Below are 20156 nucleotides of genomic sequence, written 5' to 3'. Positions count from 1 at the left end.
TGTGAAGGAGTTACCTGCAACTGCTGTGATTAAATGCAGGCCTGAAGTATCAAAAAAGTCTCTAATGTGATTACAATACAACCACTGTTGAGAACCGTGTGGGTCTGCTCATACACCCACGATCAAATCCAACATTTCCATCACTGCTGCTGACCCAGCTTTTCCACTGATGTGTATCTTGCAAAATAACATATGCTCAGAGTGGGGTTAAGGTAAGTGATCAGAAAGCTGGCTTTAATGTTTGTTTCAACAGCTTAACCCTGAATGGTCATGCACTGTATGGCAGCTAAGTAGCTTGAAAATATTTCGCTAATGTCTTTCAGTTGTCCTGAAACAGAGAAAAAAATTAAGTAGTTGAAAGGCTTGCAAAAGAGTTATATGGCAAAGTCCTTGCTGGACTGATTCCTTGTTTCTTGTGCCACTGGTACCAGCACAGAATGCTGTAGAGTCAACTGGTTTATGAAAGCGTGGCCACTCTGGTTAACATTACAGAAAATCCAGTCTTGGCATGATCCCCCCATTCATTTTGCAGTACGGTGGCTCTTAATGTCACTGAAGACTGGCCCAGGCTACACCTCGGCAGAAAGAAGTATAAAGTACACATTTAATGAATCTTTTTCCAAATGACAGTGTACATGGCTTTCATAATAATGTTAATGAATTTTTTTCAAGAATCCTGCTCATTGTGCTGAAACAGGCCTCTTAAAGTGGTTTTACTAAATATCTGGCAAAAAAAAATCTCAAGTCTTGATTCTGAAAGTTTCACTTGAGTAATTTTTTGAAAGAGTTGAAATACACCCTCAATCCAAAATTAATGAGTGTAAGAACAGTAGAAATTTGCTAGACTCATGTTGAAAAATAGGTCAGACTACTTCTATGTAACACTTCTGTAAGTGATATTTTTCTTTACCCAAATCGGAAGTCTTTATTAATTGAAAACCAAAAATTACTTTTGCATCACTTCTGAAGTCCTTCAGATTCAACCACTCACATGGGTACAAATTAAAAAGTGGCAGCCTCCAAGTACCAACACTTAGTTGCACCAGGTTCTCCTTCCTCACATTGTACTCCCATGGAGCCAGGCTGGGTATTCCTTCACATATCCCCCTCCCCAGACCAAGGGGATACCCCTGTGGGAGCCCTCCCCCTGGTTCAGCTCACATTTCCTTCCAAACCAAGTGCTTCTGAAGTTTCAAAATAAATCATTTAGTGTGTCGTTGCGAGAGATGTAGCATACAGCTCAGGCTAGCAACAAAGAGTCTGAACAGTAATACCCAACCACAGAGCAGGGAAAAATCCTGCACATGAATAGTTTATTCACCAAAACCAGTTGGAAATGTATGCTGCCCCCACTTCCTTATGAAGAGGAAAACAAATTAACCTCGGTGTGATAATTAAAAAGGAAACAAAAGATCACTTGAAAGTAGAGAAATGCATATTTTACTGTAAAGCAGAATAATAAACTGCTTCATTCGAACCCAAGTAATTTGCTCCCCACTTTTTCACAGCAAAACCTAAAACAAAAATCAGTTATTCCCACTTGTTATCTCTGGCAATACAAAAAAGAATGGCAAATCCTGCGATCATTCCACAAACATTTCTCACTTTATTTGCGCATTCACACATGGCATATTTTGCATTTGATAACAGTTTATACATTGTGCTCTTTCCTCCAAAAGAGGCTTTCAAACTATGAAGTTAAACAGAAGAACAGGAAACCTATTCAGGTCTCCTACAACAACAGCTTTTTTTTTTTTTAATCCCTGCAAGAATCTCATGGTGTTCAATGAATTGGTCATAGCCTTTGATCTACAGTTGGTAAAACATAATTTATTCACTTAAACTAAATAATTTACCTACAGGGCAGCTTTAGTTGTAATAGATACCAGTGACTGAAGCTTATAACTCAGCCAGAAACATATTCTGTAGTGAAATTACAGTAAATGGCAGCTTTAGTTTTTTCTTCTTTCTTACAGAATGCAGAAGAAAACAGCATGGATACATACACATACACACACATATAATAGATAAGGGGTTTGAAATGGTTTTTTACTTTCCCTTAACCAAATAAATCAAATTGCACACAATTTTTAAGAGAAGGGACTACTACAGTCAGGGTTTCAAGAGTTCCTCTGTAACAAAAATAACTTCTGTAGGATAAAAGGAATTTCATTGATTTTTCTGTCAATGTGTAAAACTGTTTTATCATATCAACAGACTCCTAATACAGCAGTTTCCTCATCAGACAATGTGTTCCCCAGCTATTTTAGCTAAACACTTTAAATTTACAACTTTACAAAGGGATCATCTGTATTTTCTGTGTATATACAGAATTTTTCTAGTTCAGTGTGACCCTGGTCTATTCCTGAATTTCAATGCTGCTCAAGAAACTAAGCAAAATTTTCTATTTTATCTGCATGGAGAATAGAGTTACCTGTGGACATACATGTTAAAATCATTCTCTTACTTCATGTACACTCACTAGTAGTCAGACATAAAAAGAAATGCCAGCATAATGAAATATTACATTCTTGTTTGGAGCTGTAGAAATCAGCATTTATAAAATAAAGAGGGTTTTTTTTAAATAAAAGTTTTACTTTTTGCCTTTTTAGAATAACTGTTACTCGCAAATTAGAATTATTCATCTCCTACTGAATGTACAAAGCTTTGGTGAAGAGTGAAGTGTTAATACTGCCACACCTGGCCTGATTTAATTTCTTTAGAATGGCAGACATTCTAACTTCCTCTGTATTTCACATTTACAGAATAAAACCAGAAAGACAGGAGAACTATTAGAATTAGAACTGCAATGGTTTCAATTTTAAAAAGTAAAATCTATAGTAAAACACCCGTGAGATACCATGCATAATGTATAAAATAGTCCACATACAAAATGAATACCAACAGTCTTCAACTTTAAATATGTACTATTTTGTTACAAATAAGCAAAAATGGGAAAGAACAACCAGTCTTTCTTAAACAGAACTAAAATTAATTCGGCATCAGCAATATATCACAATGTTAAGCTTATGTTAGACAATGAATAAGATAATGCTTCCAGATTAAATAACTGTAAAAAGCTTGATTTTATACTGGATAACAGGTAAAAAAAGTGTTTTAAAGGTTAGTTTTTATTGCAGTTTGAAAAAGTTATCAAAAGTCTTATTCGTGCATACTGCATCTTTCCATACATGCATACATCTATCCTTTTTTCCTCTCAGGGGTTTTCTATAGCATATCTTTACTTTCTAATTAATTTAATAAAACAAAAAAGATAATATTGTATTAACAGTTAGCAATTATAAAAGGAAGAAATGCATAGATGCTAATAATTTCCATTCATCTTTCTGGTGACTGTGAAACATCTGATATTTCTAATTGGATCTAATATTTCAGGGTAATTAATGCACTGCTGTAAATGCTTACAGCTGAATTCCCATGGGCTTCATCTGCAACTGTAGTCATTTAGTTTGGAGGTAAAACAGACCCAAGAATCGTAAGCATGGACCCCTGGAAACACAGACTGGCAGCATTTCATAGGTGCTATGCAGTACTGTGAATAATTCATTTGTTTATTACTAATATCGTCTCTGATCCAAAATTAGTGGAAACTTCGAGGGTACCAGAGGCTACTAACCAGATGGCCTTAGAGATGTGCCTGCTGATCCTTGCAGTTGGAAGAGGATGTTGGGAATGGTTGCATCTAGAAGCTAGTTAAAGAGGCTCCTTATCCTGTCTCAGTTTGAAATAAGGATGAAATGTCTGATCCCATACTTACTCTGCTGGGAAACTCCCACTTATCTGAGTCTGAGGATTGCAGACCTGGTCTGAGCCACAACCAGCACTTCAGTGAACATAGGATGCTCACAGTCTATTTTCATGGTGCCATACTTGTCCCTGCTGGCTCAAAAGACAAGTTTTCTATGATGTTGGTTCACATGGCAATGTTGCCACCACATTCAGGGCAAACCTGTGCCATGGGTAAAGTTTACAAGCTGCTGAGCACTGGTAGGTCTGCCCTTAGTCCTTTCCTTGCTCATCAACAAATTGCAAATGAATTACATCACAAAAACAAAATACAAACTTAGAAATATTAATATCCATTGTGCTGTGCATGCTCACTCTCTTTCCTGCACTGCCTTAATATGATGGTCCTTTCAATTCATGCAGAGCATGGCATGTGTTTTACCCAAAATACCTGAAGTTGCATTTTCAGAGAATATTGGTCATGCAAAGTAAATGTGTGGGAGGAAGAGGGAAGCAAAAATGCATAGAAAACTACCTATAAAAATATTTAGCAGGCACTGACCTACCCAACATACAAGTTCAAAGGGCTCCTGAAGTATTTGCAAAATCTAAATCACTGCTTACAAACTATGTCTGCACAGATTCAAAAACCAAAAGTACACTTTGCTTTTTCAGGAAAGATAGCTTGCAATGAAGAACACACTCTGTATTGCAAAAGTGCTTAACCACGTATTAACCAAACATTTGCTTTCCAAACACCGTTATGCAGAGAGAGCAAGCAGATATTTGAAACTAAATGTACATTGCCAAGATTTTGGTGCCCCGTTGCAAAAAACATACAACATTAAGAAATTATGGATATGTGCAATAAGTAAAACATTGGTTTGTGGCATTTTTTTCTCTTTCTAATGCACCTATTGTTTCTTTTTGTTCATTGATCTAATAAAGGGCAAACTCCAGCTTGCCCAGGGCAGCACACAGAAGGTTTAAACTTCAGCAGGGATTTTCAGCTATCACGCAAAGCACTCAGCAGCACTGCTGCCAGACTCGTGACAGCACAACATTCAGCTCACTTTGCCCACGTCCCACAGCTCCAAATGTGGAGCAGGACTCAGGCTGCACAGCCAAGAGGAAGTGAATGAAATCCCCTCCACACCCCTGGCGCTGCACGTGCCAGCCCCACTGCACAGTGGTGGAAATGACAAGTCCATCCGCTACACAAATTATTTCAGGTCAAAATGGGAACGTGATCCTAGATGGAGGCAGAGCCAAAGTGAGCAGAAGATACCTGAGGACATCTCAGCTATAAGTGAATTTTGGTCTCAACTCTTTAAAGAGACTCTCTTTTTCAACTTTGAACAATTCTCACACAGGCTTCTCACTTATGCACTCATTGTGTAAGGATTTAGCTTAAGCACTAACTCAGTATTCATTATCTCTGCAAAACATTCCCATTAAATTTGTCCATAATGCTCATAAATATTTGGTAACTGGCAGCAAAGTGTTTACATAAAGTCATACAGATATCCATAAGTTCCACAATAGTCCCGACTAAAAGAAAGTTCTGACAATCTGAAGCAGGCTGACATTAAGTGATTATTTCAAAACGTATTTTCTCCCTCTCTCCACAGTTTTCATATTCTAGCTGGAGCATGAACAGATCATCACTTCAAACTACTTTTCATTTCATTCTGTTGCCAGCATGTAACATAATCACAGAAAGTAAAAGACACATCTAGATTTTTCAGTCAGCTGCAGATGAGGAGTGAATAATATTTCCCTCAATTGCAGCAATCAACATTGTAAATTACTGTCATTTTGTCAAAGCCAAATTTTTTCCAATACAGAGGAAAAGCACACTACTACCAGTGGTTCAATCTGGAGTGCCCACTGCACTTCAGTGTTTCCATAGGAGACCCTTCTGTCCCACAAGACCCGTTCCTAATTTAAAACCATCCAAGGGACTGTTTGCTGGGATGGGACCATTCACCCTCAGTTCTTCCATATGAAACAGCTCCCAGTCTACCCCTCCTGCTCTGGACATGCCCATCTTTCTCTTCACAGCATCAAGCATGACAGGATAGAAAGCAACATCTAACCTTTCTCATCACCACCTGCCTGAAAATCACAGTGGTTTAGAGGCAAGAGCACATGGACATTGCTGGAAGCAGGCTCCAGCCATCAGAGCATTTGTACAATATCTCCCCTCACCCCCCTGCTGATTTCCACTAAAACTGGCCAAAGGAAACATCCTGATTCATCCCTGGTGCACTTTGTTCAATTCTACAGTGTCAATCAGAACAGAAGTGGAGTAGAAGTCAGTGGCAAACTAAATCTCCCAATGCCATTAGATATCGCTTCTAATTTTTCTGTAAATGGAGCCTATAACACAATCTCTGTGTGGCAAACACCCTACATCCATGTGGGAAGGGAGAGGACTAGTCCCCTGCACTGCTTGATGCCATCTGCTCAATGGCTGGATGTGTGGCCACCAAAGACCTTTCTCAAGTGTGAGAGGCAACTGAGGTAGTGTTTCACTGGTGTGGGACTCTCTTTTCTTAGCATTGGAAAAACCAGGACTGCTCAGATCCAAACTGGGCAAAAAGGAGCTGAAGTGAAGTGCTCCAGGCTGGCTGGGTGCCAGGTGTGAGCACACTGCAGTGGGCTGGTCAGTCCCAGCACACGGGGTGTTCCTGCTCCACCAGCCACAGGCTCCCTTCTGCTTCATGTGCCAATCGCTATTGGGAGATCTCACATGATTTACTCATGAACAAAACCCAACAAAAACAAAATTAAACACAAAGCCAAACTGTTAAGCATGCATCCTAGAGAGTTTTTTGGATGCTAATTGCAATGCTGATTGCTCTCCAGATTAAAACAAAGACTGGCTCACATTCTGCTGCTGGTGGGTTTACCACTGTACTGCTCCCAGCTACCACTGTACTGCAGGAGGCTGGGCTGTGCCAAGAAAAACACTGACAACAGTCTCACAACTCAAGTGCTCAAGCAACACAGGCCATAAAATATCTTCTATCAGATGTTCCTTTTCTTTGAATCCCTAGGTTAAATGGCATGAGAAAAGTTAGCTGAAATTAATTTAGCTGAAAGGAAAATAAGCACAAAGGGTGGTAGGAAACGAGCAACCTGAAAACTGAACACAATCAGTTGGATAAATAAGATTCATCCTGAATGGAGACGACTTCTAAGAGGGACCTATGCCAGTGCTGAGGCAGCTCATCAGATTAACATAACACAATGATAGGTTTCAGAGGCACAAGGATTCTACATGGAAATTGCTCAAGCATGGATAAATTTTCTTCCCACTTGCAGTTAGCAGTGAGGACATATCTGAGATACCAAATCTAACAGTAATGATGAAACCTCAGGCAAAGACTGCTCTGTCATCATTTCTTTCCTTCTATTCCATGATACTTCTTTACTTGTCAGCATCTCTTAGTCTGTAGTGACACGAGGTTACTCTTCTTTTTGCAAAGTACCTGTACTGTAGCATGCTGTTAGAAATGGCAGAGTAATAATCACACATTTTTCAGCTTTCAAAGTGGCAGAAATTAATCATTTTCTTGTTAAGTTATTAAAAATAACCCTGTTCTACTTCAGGCTTCATTTCCCTTTAATCTCATTGGGCTGCTGACTGCACATTTGCTGCAGCCATTTGCAGAAGGTTAAATTTACCTATTTGATTTACATCCCTGAGACTCATGATCTCTCATTTGTCTTCCTAGTTTTATCTAAGGCTCACCTGGGCACCTTATTAAGTTCTTTTGGTCGTTTAACCACTAGTGTCACATAGAAAAGATTACAAGCTGCCATCATGCGATTTGGGAATTCTGTCATAAATGGGCAGCCAAGACAACACCCCTGTGGCAGAGAAGTATCAGAATGAAAACAGGCATACTATGCACTGCTAACATTTTCTAGATTGATTGACCACCTTCCACAGTTCTCTCTCTTGAAAATCCAAGTCTCAAGTAAAATAGAAAAGAATAGAACAGAACAGCTCAGTTGGAGGGGTCCTACAGCAATCTTCTCGTCCAGCTTCCTGACCACTTTAGGGCTGACCAAAAGTTAAAGCATCTTATTAAATGAATTATCCTGATGCCTCTGATTGGCTGACAAGGCCAAAGTCCTCAGACACTCCTCACAGGACACACCTTCCAGTCCTTCCACCAGCTTTGCTGCCCTCTTCCAGAAAAGGACTTTACCATCTTCTTAAATTGTAGGGCCCACAACTGCACATAGTGCTCAAGGTGAGGCTGCACTGACACTGCTTACAGGGGGAAATACTGGGTGCACCACAGCCTCTCACTTTTTTTCTGAAGCCACAAATTTTAATTATTGCCATCTTTCTGCCATAGACTGCAATAAGATCTACCTTTAAATAATCCATTTATTTCTTTGGTTTTCAGACCTCTGGCTGATCATACTAACAAGAAGAATCACCCTCTTTCTGCTCAAAAAAACCTCAAAGGGCCATCAATATTCTGAAAATATGCACAAAACTGAAGCTGCTAAGTTAGAGCCTTACCATTCCCAATGACTGAGGAATGGGAATGGCATAAAAAGCCTCCCTGACTCGTTCTGTTGAAGCTGTACTGCAGATTACCAACATTACCAGAAGAGTTTTAGAGTGGGACTGAAGGAGCATCTGCAGTTGAAGGCCTGGTCTATGAGCATGATTTTGCAAAGGAGTGTAGCAGCATTTCTGTGATTGCTGATTCAGCAACTGCTCTCCAGAGGTCCTCTCCAAGAACCTTCACCTGCAATTCAGCCTTCAATAAAGGTGATACAACACGTAAAAAAAATCATAATGATATTGTGATTGATAAAGTTGTATCTTGACTCACATGGATTCCTACAGCAGTTTCCAAAAAACAAAACCAAAGAACAAGGCATAACAGAAATAACAAAATAAGATTGACTAAGAGATTGACTAAGAGGATGTTCCAGAGACTTCATTAAAAATTAATAGAGATTTTTGTCTTTCAAAGTTTTGTCATCTCTCAGTCAGTAAAGAAAAGGATAAAGTTCTTTGCTCACTCATTTTGTCATGGAAAGAGAGAGCCAGATGATCAGCTGATACCAATTATAAATTATTGGTCAAGATTACAGAAGGAAATGAAATATGGGGGCTGACTGATCCAATTTCTAGCAGTACTGAACTGGAGCAGATGTGAGCATTGAGCCCTGCAACTCTTTCCTCCCACATGTCTTTTTCTCCTCTGAATGGTGGCCCATGAAGGGAAAACTTGGCTTCCCAATAAGTTCCTGTAATTCATGTAGGTTCCACAATAACAGCATATATTCCTTTGCGTTCTGACAGTTTGCAGAGACCACAAAAGTCCCCAGTGAACTTGGGGTGTTAACCTCCATTCCACTTTTCTCATCATATGCATATGGAAATGAATATCTACTGGCTGCTTGGAAGAGTCAGTACAGAACATTTACTCATGTCAAAAAAATGGGAAAAACCCTATACTGTGGAGCTATCTTCCAGGGCTAGATTAATTTTTCAACACAAATGCTATTTTCTGAAAGAAAGCAAGAAAGAAAGCTCTCTATTTTCCTCTATTTTTTTTCTGATTAACTCTTCACCACTTTACACTATTTCACATTAGCTCAACATTTGCCCAGAACATCTAATATTAATCTTGCAGGGTAGTACAAAGTTTGCTAAAATTTTCTGTTCACTCAGCTACTTTCTTTGGACATGTAGAAAAGCCCTTCATATACCTGATTCTATTTCTCTAAGTTTTCTAGTCACTTTGAACACCTCCAGAGCTCTCAAAAAGAGGAGTACTTGACCACTCTTTAAATACATCTTAGGACTTGTGCACAGTATAGGGTCGTAGTAACTAGTGTATCACAATGAATGTCATTTAATGCACAGCTAACAGGTATTTTACTTTAAAAAAATCAGGTTTTTACTTAAAAAAACCCCACTTTGTTACCCAAAGGAAAATTATGAAATGAATGTGCAAAACCACTATGATAGAATCCACAAATTCTTTCATCTTTTAATTATATCAAACTTTATCATTACATCTTTGTATGAGTTTTTATCCTTGGTTTTTTGCATTTGTGTGCTTTATCCTCTTCACTGGTGAGTTTTTAATTTAAAAGTTACAGCTGACTTGATTGTTCATTCCCAACTGCATCTGCTGCCGTGAATCTTTTGGTTGTACAATCACTTGCCAATGTCATCACATAGCAGTGGGATACAGTCGGATGGCAAACACACACATACACTAAAGCTACAGGAAGACTGTAAATAAATAAAAAGTAGCCAAAGTAGTTTTTTACATGCTGAATCAAAAAGGAAGAAATGTTAGGACACTGCAGTGACAGTGGGAGGGAAGAGAAGAAGATATGCCAGATGAAGAAGATGACAGATATGCTGCTGTTTGCAGAGCAATGTGGAACAAATATAAAATCTGCACTGCTGTTCCCACCCCGGCAGCTTGGCTGTCTGCATTGTACAGAATCAGATCTCTAAGTCTCTTGATCCACTCTCACAGTGCAGAAATCAGGCTGGCATGCCAAATACAAGGTAGCTTAAAGCCATTCCACTTCTAGACTGAGATGGAGTTACACTATGAGTGTTGCAGAAGAGTCCTTCACAGATCAAGTATCACTTTGATAGTTTCAAAAGTTTTATCAGGGATGCAAAATTTTCCTAAATGTTCACCTTCTGTAGCCATGTGACCATGACAGTCACCAACATTTCCTTACAAAGGTATCCACATCCATTTACAGCCCTTACAGCTATGAAGAAAAGCTGTGAAATGTAAAGCAATTTCATTCTTAAAAACTAGAAGTCAGGAGAAAAATAACAATAATTTTAAGATCAGTCTACTTTGAAGCTATTTGTGATTATTCTTAGCATCCAATTTTTACTTGTTTTTTACCTCAAGTGAGGAAAAAGCAGAAAAGCCACAAAAATATTTCAGGGAATGTGTCTTTATATCTGCAAAAGAAGAAACCAATGTAGCAAAGAAAAAGAAAAAAATAATTTGTTTCTTACTAAACAACATTACATACTGAACTATACGTATCTTTGGTATCTTCAGCAGAGCGTATCTATTACCAAACACCTCCTTACAGGTAGTATAAAGCTTTAATTTCTGTTTTGGTCCAAATTGTTCTAACAGAGAGCAATTTTATAACTGAAAAGATGGGACAAGCCCGTATTAATTCCTCTTTTGTCCTGGCCTATCAAATTATTCCTTTTCCCAAAAGCTATCCACAGTGGAAAGTGGTTTTATGAAAGTATTTGGCTTTGCTTCTAAACACACCTTTGCTCTACTGTTAGAGAAACACTATGGTGTATGTTAGGAAACTTCAGCCACGTTGATAAATAAATGAGTTTCAGGTTTCAGGTTTGTTTGATGGACTTCTCCAAGTCCAACAAAAAAAAAAAAGTGAGGAACCTTCTTATTCATAAAGCATCTTGTAATTAATTACACTGTCCTTCTCATCTTCTCATCTACACACACCTGCCTTTTAGATTTATCACAGCATGTTGCACGATTAAGAGATTCATTTGCCTCCAGGATGTTTGCACACCAGCTCTCTTTGTGGGTGCACAGGAGGCTGAGCAGGAAGCAGGACTGTCCTGCTTCTCACAACTAAGTGGCTCCTTGAACTTCAGCCTGTACAGGCAGAGGATTAAAACCCAGTCATCACAGAACTGTGCTTTACTTGTATAACAATATGGTTTTCCTCTGGACTACACGGTGTGAAGTGCACCTTGGATTTTTAATACTTGAATTCTCTCTAAGTTAGAGAGTGTAGAATTCTCTAAATTCTACAGAATTGACTATGTCCCCTAAAAACTAGGTTTTTTATTTTTACCACTAACAATGAATTTTTGCCTTGGTTCCATAATGTTTACTCTTGTGAGATGTATCTTTGAAATCTCCTGAGTTGCTTATATAATTAAAGACTGTGTGTTCAGACATCTAGAAAATTCACATTGCTGCTTTCTACTGCTTTCTGTTGTTTAAAAAGAAGATGTCAAAGTAGCTGTGATCTACCCAGAGGAAATTCGTTTCTTGGCATATTACAGTGAGAATAGCCATGAATACTATAAGGCAACTACTTAAACATAAAGATGGGGAGTTAAAACCCAAGAAGTCTCTTAAATCTGCTCAAAACAAATGAAGTTACTTTAGTGGATGTTTACATCGTTTGTGATAGTTTTATCACTTTTTCTTAATAAGGACAGCTTTGAGAAAATCCCACAAGTAAGGAAGCAATTACTGGTCTAAGTGTTTTTAGCCATATGGTGATCATCTCCTATAAAAAAAAGTCTCCCTTGGTGAATTATTTTTTACAGTCTCACAGGTATGCTACACAAAGGCAACAAAAGCATCACTAGTAATATATTAATAATATTCCATGACATGGTTGCTAGGAAGAAATGTGTTTATTTTGCAAAAGCTAGGATAGTATATTGCAAAACTTACGAAAATGACGTGTCAAAATTCAGCTTTTCTTCCAGCTAAGCTAAGTTTAAAAAGTACATGAAGAGATGAGAGGGAGGGAAGAGGAGAGGAGAGGAGAGGAGAGGAGAGGAGAGGAGAGGAGAGGAGAGGAGAGGAGAGGAGAGGAGAGGAGAGGAGAGGAGAGGAGAGGAGAGGAGAGGAGAGGAGAGGAGAGGAGAGGAGAGGAGAGGAGAGGAGAGGAGAGGAGAGGAGAGGAGAGGAGAGGAGAGGAGAGGAGAGGAGAGGAGAGGAGAGGAGAGGAGAGGAGAGGAGAGGAGAGGAGAGGAGAGGAGAGGAGAGGAGAGGAGAGGAGAGGAGAGGAGAGGAGAGGAGAGGAGAGGAGAGGAGAGGAGAGGAGAGGAGAGGAGAGGAGAGGAGAGGAGAGGAGAGGAGAGGAGTTTGAATTGGATGATCATCTCATCCAACTGCTCAACCACCAAAATTTAAAGCATGTTATTAAGGGCATTGTCCAAATGTCTCTGGCAGGCTGAAAAGCCAGCAAAGCTTTTGGAGCATCAACTCCTCTCTAGGAAGTCTATTCCAGAGTTTGACCACTCTCTTGGTAAAGAAATGCTTCCTAATGTCCAGTCCAAATCGCCCTTGATGGATGCAGCTTTGAACTATTCCCAGGATTTCTTCATGGGCTACTACTACAGCATGCCCAATACATAGTAACACTGAAACAAAAGTCAACATTGGAATAAAGCAGAATAAAGTCCAAGGTAAATTAGAGTGGTTTAAAACTAGGTTTAAATTGTTTCTATTTCACTATTTAACATGGACTAAAATATTTCAGTTGACATAGTGTTGGTGGGAAAAAAAAGCTACTTCAATTTTCTTCATATCTTTTTAAATAATGGGTTTTTTCTTAGCAAATATAATTCAATTTTTATTTTGGCTTTCTCTGTAACTCAGACTTTTATTTCAAAGTCTTGCTTTTTGTCAGTGCAGCGAAGAAAACTCAATTTAAGATAGAACCTCAGGCATGCAGAATATATCAAATAAAACTGAAAACACATTTCTTCTCCATTTCCTACACTATAAACAAGACAAATACTTCAGCACACACATGCAAAAATTCCACAGTCCTGGCCACCACGAAGTAACAAAAAGAGAGAAGCTTTGAGAATTAAATTAAAGCAACCTCAGTCTCCTTGTCTTCCCAGAACAGAGCGCCCTGTGCTGCCCTTTGCCTGGACACAAGTGTGTGGAACAGGTTCTGTCTCTCATCTCCTTATGTTTCACTTATCTGCTATATTATTCAAATAGCACATGTAACTTTAGAATATTTAAAACTGCAGAATAAATTCACATTCATTGACTCCTACAAAAGTGTGATAGGCATCATACATTAAGAATAGGAAGTATAAACAAACCATCAATTAATCCATCCAATTTCTCTGATTCTGGGATGGTATGCTGTGGAAGAGAACATTGCAAAGTAAAGAGACATGCTTGGACACTGAAAAATTCAGCACTTGCTCAAGTGCTTTGTGGGACAGGTGACCAAAACAACTATACAGAGTAATACAGCTATTTTTTCCCAAAATGGTGAAAGAAGTGCCTGGCAGGGCTTTCCCACCTCCCTTTGATTGCACCACTGTAGCCATTTTTCTTTGTCTTCTCAAATTATTCAGTATTTGTGATTTGCATTCGAACTGCACTTTTTCTTTAAAATAATCTCTCAAGGATCAGACCGTACAGCCTCATGCAGCCCCCAGCTGAGGCAATGCTCCCAAAATGATGCCAATGGGAGCCTTGTCCAAGAAAGGACTATAGGATTCAGCACTATGTGAAGAGTGGGCTTGAAATTATGGAGCATGGTATCAGGATAAGATTTTATATTTTAAACATATGTTTATTCTTTATATTAAATCATCAATGTGGGGAGAAGAGGAGAATATCACTTTGGAAAACCATATGGTACTTTGATTTCCAAGCCAGAACTTTGCATACTGAATGTTTATAGAATGTAGTGATATCCTCTTCTTTCTGTTTATTCCTGTCACCCAGAGAAACTCTGGCCAAGCACCAATCAAATATCCAAGCAAGCACGGGGAAAGAGAGAAAACAGCTCACCAGTAGGCTCGTAATTAGCAACCTAAACCGGGGAGGAGGCACTTGGGAAGTGCCTCTGATGCATCTGGATTCCAGCGCTCACCGCATGTCACGAGTGGTTTCGGAAATTGAGTTCTCAGTCTCTGCAAGGGGTAGGGAAGATATACACAGTCCTGTTGGCTAGACTAAGCAGGGGCATATGTGGAGCAGCTGCAAAAGCAGACATCCGTCTGCTCTCAGAGACCAGTGTAGGAATAAAAACGCATCTCCCAGCGGTGACAGCTCACTTGCTCCTGGCGTCTCCTGGGCTCGCTGTGTCTCCCTACCTGCGGCAAGCGGGGCTGCTGCCTTTGCTTTGCTTCAAATAAAAACAATGCAGAGTGTCCTCCTTATCACCCTGTGCTTAGGAGAGTAGTTGAAGGAGCTACTGAGGTACATAGAAGATCTGAAATCTATCTTAATAGAAGACAATCTTCATATCCAAGTTCTAGCCTTGATATAGAAATCTTCAGGTCTTTTTCCTTGAGAGTCCTATTCCCTTCCCTGCTTTTACCTATTTACCCTTTCCTTTCAGTGTGAGAGCTAGCCATCTCCAACTACCTTTTCATTCTTCAGAAGCAGTAAAAGGATTCCAAAAAGCATAACAAGCCCACAGCTCAATACACAGTATTTTAATAACAGGAGCAGCTTTCACTGCCAGTCACCCTCACTATTCCTTTAGACAGGATCTGGGATGCTGCTGTTGCACTTTTAACATAGATGTTGCTGCTGTACTAAGTATGGTGCAGAGAGGCCTTATTAGCATTATGCAGGGTGGAGGTCACCTACTTTTGCATATGTGACTTCTAATTAATAATAAGTTTTTGCATACCATGAAAATAATAAAAATTTTAGAATCAGGTTGAAGCTATCAACCAAACAAAACTTTCATCTCTGATATGGAAAACTTTTATTTTTATAATTTCATTTTACTATGAAATTGGTACTCAAAAGTTCCTTTCTCTATCATTGAAACAACTATTTACTCTGAAACACATACTTAATGAAAGTTGCCAAAAGTGTAATAACCACACATCTGTTATTCTTCAAATATATATTTTCTAAAACATTTGATATTTACTTCATATGTAGTATCAGTTATTAGGTCTTTTTAAAGTCTGTTTTGCAGAACCATAAAGTAAAAGCATTACATGCAAAGGGGAAGCACCATGGGAACAAATGCTCAAAGGGAGTAGAAGGGTCGTTAGTAGCTGAGTAACTTACTAGTCACATTACAAACTACAACTCAAAGAAGCATAGTAAGGGAAGTACTGGAAGTCTGGAAACCCTGCAGGACGAAGTGTTTTAAGAGGTCCAACATCATTAATTTAAAGTTTTAAAATCGTTAGATAATTTATAGGTCAACAAATATGTAAAACCAGAAGACATTCCTGTAATCACTATTGAAACTACTACACAAGGACATAAACTTCATCATCTGCTAGCTCAAATTAGAAAAAAATTAAGTGTTTAAAAAAGGCCTTCTTTTGGTTTTGATTTTCTGCAGTGTGGGCAACATTTCCCCAGTGCTGGTGGTGGCTCTGCAGGTTCTGCACTGCAAGCCTCACCCCAGCCATGAGCTGGAAAGACACTACTGACTTTACATTACAGGAGAAAACCAGCTCTCTGACTGAACTGATCCTCTTTCCTTTTGACTTTTAACAGGCTTTGTGCATTAAGCTCTCTTTAATTGAGAGCCAGAGTAGCCAGGAAACAAGCACAGTCACTGTTAATTGTTCATAACTATTCCACTTGAGATTTCGAGTGAGCCTCCCAGCAACAGGACACAAGAAAATGGCCTCAAGCTGTACCAGGGGATGCTCAAGTTGGACATCAGGAAGAATTTCTTCACAGAAAGGGTGGTTAAGCATTGGAACAGGCTGCCCACGGAAGCAGTGGAGTCACCATCCCTGGAAGTGTTCAAGGAACAATCGGATGTGGCACTTAATGCTACAAGGTGGCTTTTGCTTAAAGGATGGACTCTGTGATCTAGGAGGTCTTTTCCAACCTTATTGATTCCATGATCCTATGATTTTCACTGGGTCCTGAATGTGACTGAAAAAATATTCAGCCATTGAGGTGAACAATGCCATCTAAAACAAAATTTTAGTCATGTTTGGAACAAAGTACAAGAGAGCTGACTGCTTTCCAGACGTTCTTTATGCCTATGTGAGAGTCATTGTAATATGCACCAATAATGAACAATAATCCCCACGTTAACAGTTGCAAAAAAGTCATCCTACTTATCCATAAGTCTACTTGCTTTGGCTTACAAAGGACTTTTTTAAAAACCATTAAGGTTTGCTTGACATGAAAGTATCATATGTGCTTAGCATTTTAAACCATATTTCTTATAGGACAGCAAAATACAAAACAGTGTTTTTCCTAAATCTCAAAATTGATCCTTAATGTTCTTCAGAAAATGCAGTCAGGAACTGCAGTCTAGTTCATGCTGGACAAAGGTGGTGACTACCACAGTATGTTACAATTAGCTTGTTTGTAATGTCTCAAAAGACAATCAATAACATAAAGACCTTCATTTATATCTATCAAACTCACATATACTCCTTTTAATTGAAAAGCTCTTAACTCCAGTCATTTCCTGGATATAAAGCTACTTTACTCGAGCTTCAGCATTTTTAATTTCCCCTGCATTGAAAAGCAGCATCCTCAGCTCACAAGTAATGCTTACATAAAAGCCTCGCAGTCAGATCTCTTGGTGCCACAATGTTTTTCAGGATATGAAGACAAGAGTAATGTAAATACTCTACTGTTACAGAATAAACACCATGTAGCCACAAAGCAGTGAAGACATCACCTGTAAATTATATGGGATTAATTTCCTGTAATGTAAACTGACTGTCTATATCTCCTGTTCCTCAAGCCACTCTAAAACAGTTTGTTGAGAACAGTTTATATGGATCTTCCAGTTTTAAAACAAATATAATTCCTCCTTAGGGCATTGCTTCATGTCTCTCTTTTCTATATCTGAAAATCTTGCTTCCTCCCTCCTGAATGAGAATGCTTTTGCTCAACAACACATTTAAATGCTATTGGTATTTCACTGCTGACTCAGGTGTGCCTAAGTCAAAAGCTTGCAGAGAATAGAATTTTAAATAGGCAGACATGCTTCTGCTGCTTCTTTCCCTAGAGTTTATAGAAATAACAAAAGAACAGTTGTATGGGATCAGAGTTAACATAGATGTAGCCCACTAACCTGTCTCTACTGGTGGCCAAAAGGGGATTCCTACTGAAGAGAATAAGATTAGGGAAAGGATGTAGTGATACATCCACAGAATAATCTCTCAGCTTTGCAAGATCTGCAGACCTGGGATTTCTACTGTGACTGCAAGTTAAGTGTGATTCCAGCATCCAGGTACTACATGGGAATGTGTTTGCTTTGGAAGCTACTCTTTAAGATACAAAAAATACTGATCTGAAGCAATAACAGACAATATGATATTAAGAAAATATTGCTATAAATGAGTTAACATTGAAATTCACATATATGTTACTCATTAACCTTTTATTCAACCAATTTGAGAAGTTTTGCCCCACACCTTGTGTTATAGGCCAGGCTGGATGGGGCTCTGAACAACCCATGGCAGCAGGGTAGGAACTGGATGATCTTTAAGGTACCTTCCAACCCAAGCCATTCTATTATTCTATAATATATTCCTGTCATAAAATCTTGTTTTAAAAATACAGGTAAGAAAATGGATATTACTACTTTTAAATCCCAAATCTTAATTGTTATATCTATATGAAAGACTTTATCATTTTTCTCCTTGCCAGTTCTCTGAAAAAGCTGATAAGAGAAGACATTTGGTTCTATGACTATGGCAAGCAAAGTACATTCAAATCTTCACATCATCTGTGCTAACTAATGTGCTGCTTCAAACAAAGTTACCCCAGGGTGACAATCAATCTCTCAAGGTGCAGAAGTGCTGTTTGAAAGCCTTTCTCCTTTATAAACTAGAGTGGCAATAATGGGATCTGCACAGAAATCCCTTCTGCATATTTGCCTTCTCTCAGGAAGGCTTCTCAGCTGTAATTTAGTCTATCAAAAATTCTCCATCTCTCATGTGGTACACACCTTGCATATACACAGCTAGCATGGATTCTCCTTCTAGTTTTGAAACATCTCAGAAGTTGGAAACTGCCACCACAGAACTTTTAATGAACTCAGCTAAAAAGATGCTGACCCTTTTCCATTCTCACTTTCAAAGCACAGACACAGAGTATCAATTCATTTTAGAACTTCTCAAAACTCTCTTTTTTTCATTCTAATGGAGACAAGCAGCACCAACAGGTGCTAATTCATAATTTGGATGGTGAAAGAATTAACAGTTTATTGTAGAGCCCGGCAGACATCTGCAGTATTATGCTGAATGAAATCAGGAAACAAGTTGGATGTAACTTGGAAAAAAAATAAAACAACTTTCTAAAAAAAAAAAAAAAACCTTTGAGGACATCAAACATAGCAACTGAGAGTGCTTAAATTTCAACGACATCCAAAACTTCAAGCAAAGTGCAGATTCTTCTGCCTACCATTTATAGAAGAATAAAGATGGCACTGAGCATCTGAATTCTTTACTTTACAGCACTCTTCACTGGACTTGACCTAGTTTAATTTACAAGACAGACATGTGTTTCTGGTATGATGACTTTGTGGCTAAGTTTGTCTGCAAGAAGTTCTTGCACTTGAGGAATGCTGCATATTGAATCTTTCTCTGATGCTGAGCAGCTCTCTGCCAGCTTTGCTCTTCTTTCAACTTCATTTACTTTTGTCAAGTCATATGTCAGAGATTACAAGTTTCACAGAAAAAATAACATGAGTGAGAGTAATATTTTCATTCATAAATAAGACTTGTGTCCCTTTTTTTAATACTAGCAGGAAACAACATGATGAGCCAAGTTCATATGATGAATAAATTGCTTCAGATTGACTGGGAAAGAGGACACAAACAGAAAAGCTGAATACATATGTGCATGACACTGCATGATTTCCACTCTGAATTTGAGGTCATTGATACAGTAAATCAACTAAAATAAATAACTTTGCAAATTTGTCTGTGCAGTTTTTCTTCCTTAACTTTTTGCACTGGTAAGGAAATAAATTTATGGCTTACCTTTCAAAACCAATCTGCCGTAATGTTTTCTCCCATGTAGAACCTGTACAAAGAGGAGAAAAAACAAACACCCTCAGTAAAGAACTCTTTGTGTATGAACATTCTTTTCCTTTCCTTGTGCAGCTGGGATCTGTATATTAAGGAGATTTTTCCACCCCTAGAGAAGTACTTGTAAATATCACGTTTTCCCCAGAGCAGAGAACTGTCGAGAGAGGCTACCACCAGGTGACATAACAGTGAGAGGGGTATCAGCCTATACAACTTTACATTGCAGAGCACCTAGAGTTCACTGCAGTTCCAAGGGTGGTCTCCTCCTCTGCTAGAGCAATGTGATCTGGAAGTGCTGAGCTGGCATCTCACATCACGCACTCTTCACATTTCAGCTTTTCCCTTTACTGTAGTGTTCGCCTGATTCTTGCTGAAAGCTTTACAGCTCCCTCTGAAATCCAGCCCTATTATTTTTAAGCAAAAACATCTATTCCTTCTTTATTACTTAACCCTTCATATTCATACAAACAGCTGCAAAGGACTCTTTCTCAAAATCATCAAGGACACAGCCTCACAAACTACTCAAATGTGCAGACTCATCCAAAGAATTGCCCTCAGTATTTCTGATGCACTTAACACAAATTTTACCTAGATCTTCTCCAAAATACCACCCCCCCCACCAACACAC

The 20156-nt window shown here is 38.7% G+C and overlaps 1 protein-coding gene across 8 annotated transcripts in view; it reads right to left on the bottom strand.

Moving 5' to 3' along the window:
- PIEZO2 (piezo type mechanosensitive ion channel component 2) overlaps positions 1-20156 on the bottom strand; it is a 283367-nt gene that overhangs the window by 129426 nt on the left and 133785 nt on the right. For all 8 annotated transcript variants that reach the window (XM_088173061.1, XM_088173074.1, XM_088173073.1 and 5 more), the window contains exon 4: positions 19481-19523. In XM_088173061.1, the coding sequence (XP_088029187.1) occupies positions 19481-19523 (43 nt within the window). The remainder of the gene's footprint in view (positions 1-19480; positions 19524-20156) is intronic.

The sequence above is a fragment of the Sturnus vulgaris genome, chromosome 1 (assembly GCF_052056855.1).
Source record: "Sturnus vulgaris isolate bStuVul1 chromosome 1, bStuVul1.hap1, whole genome shotgun sequence".
NCBI lineage: Eukaryota > Metazoa > Chordata > Aves > Passeriformes > Sturnidae > Sturnus > Sturnus vulgaris.
The sequence above is the reverse complement of the archived record's forward strand: the minus strand, read 5'-3'. Positions and strand labels throughout refer to the sequence as shown.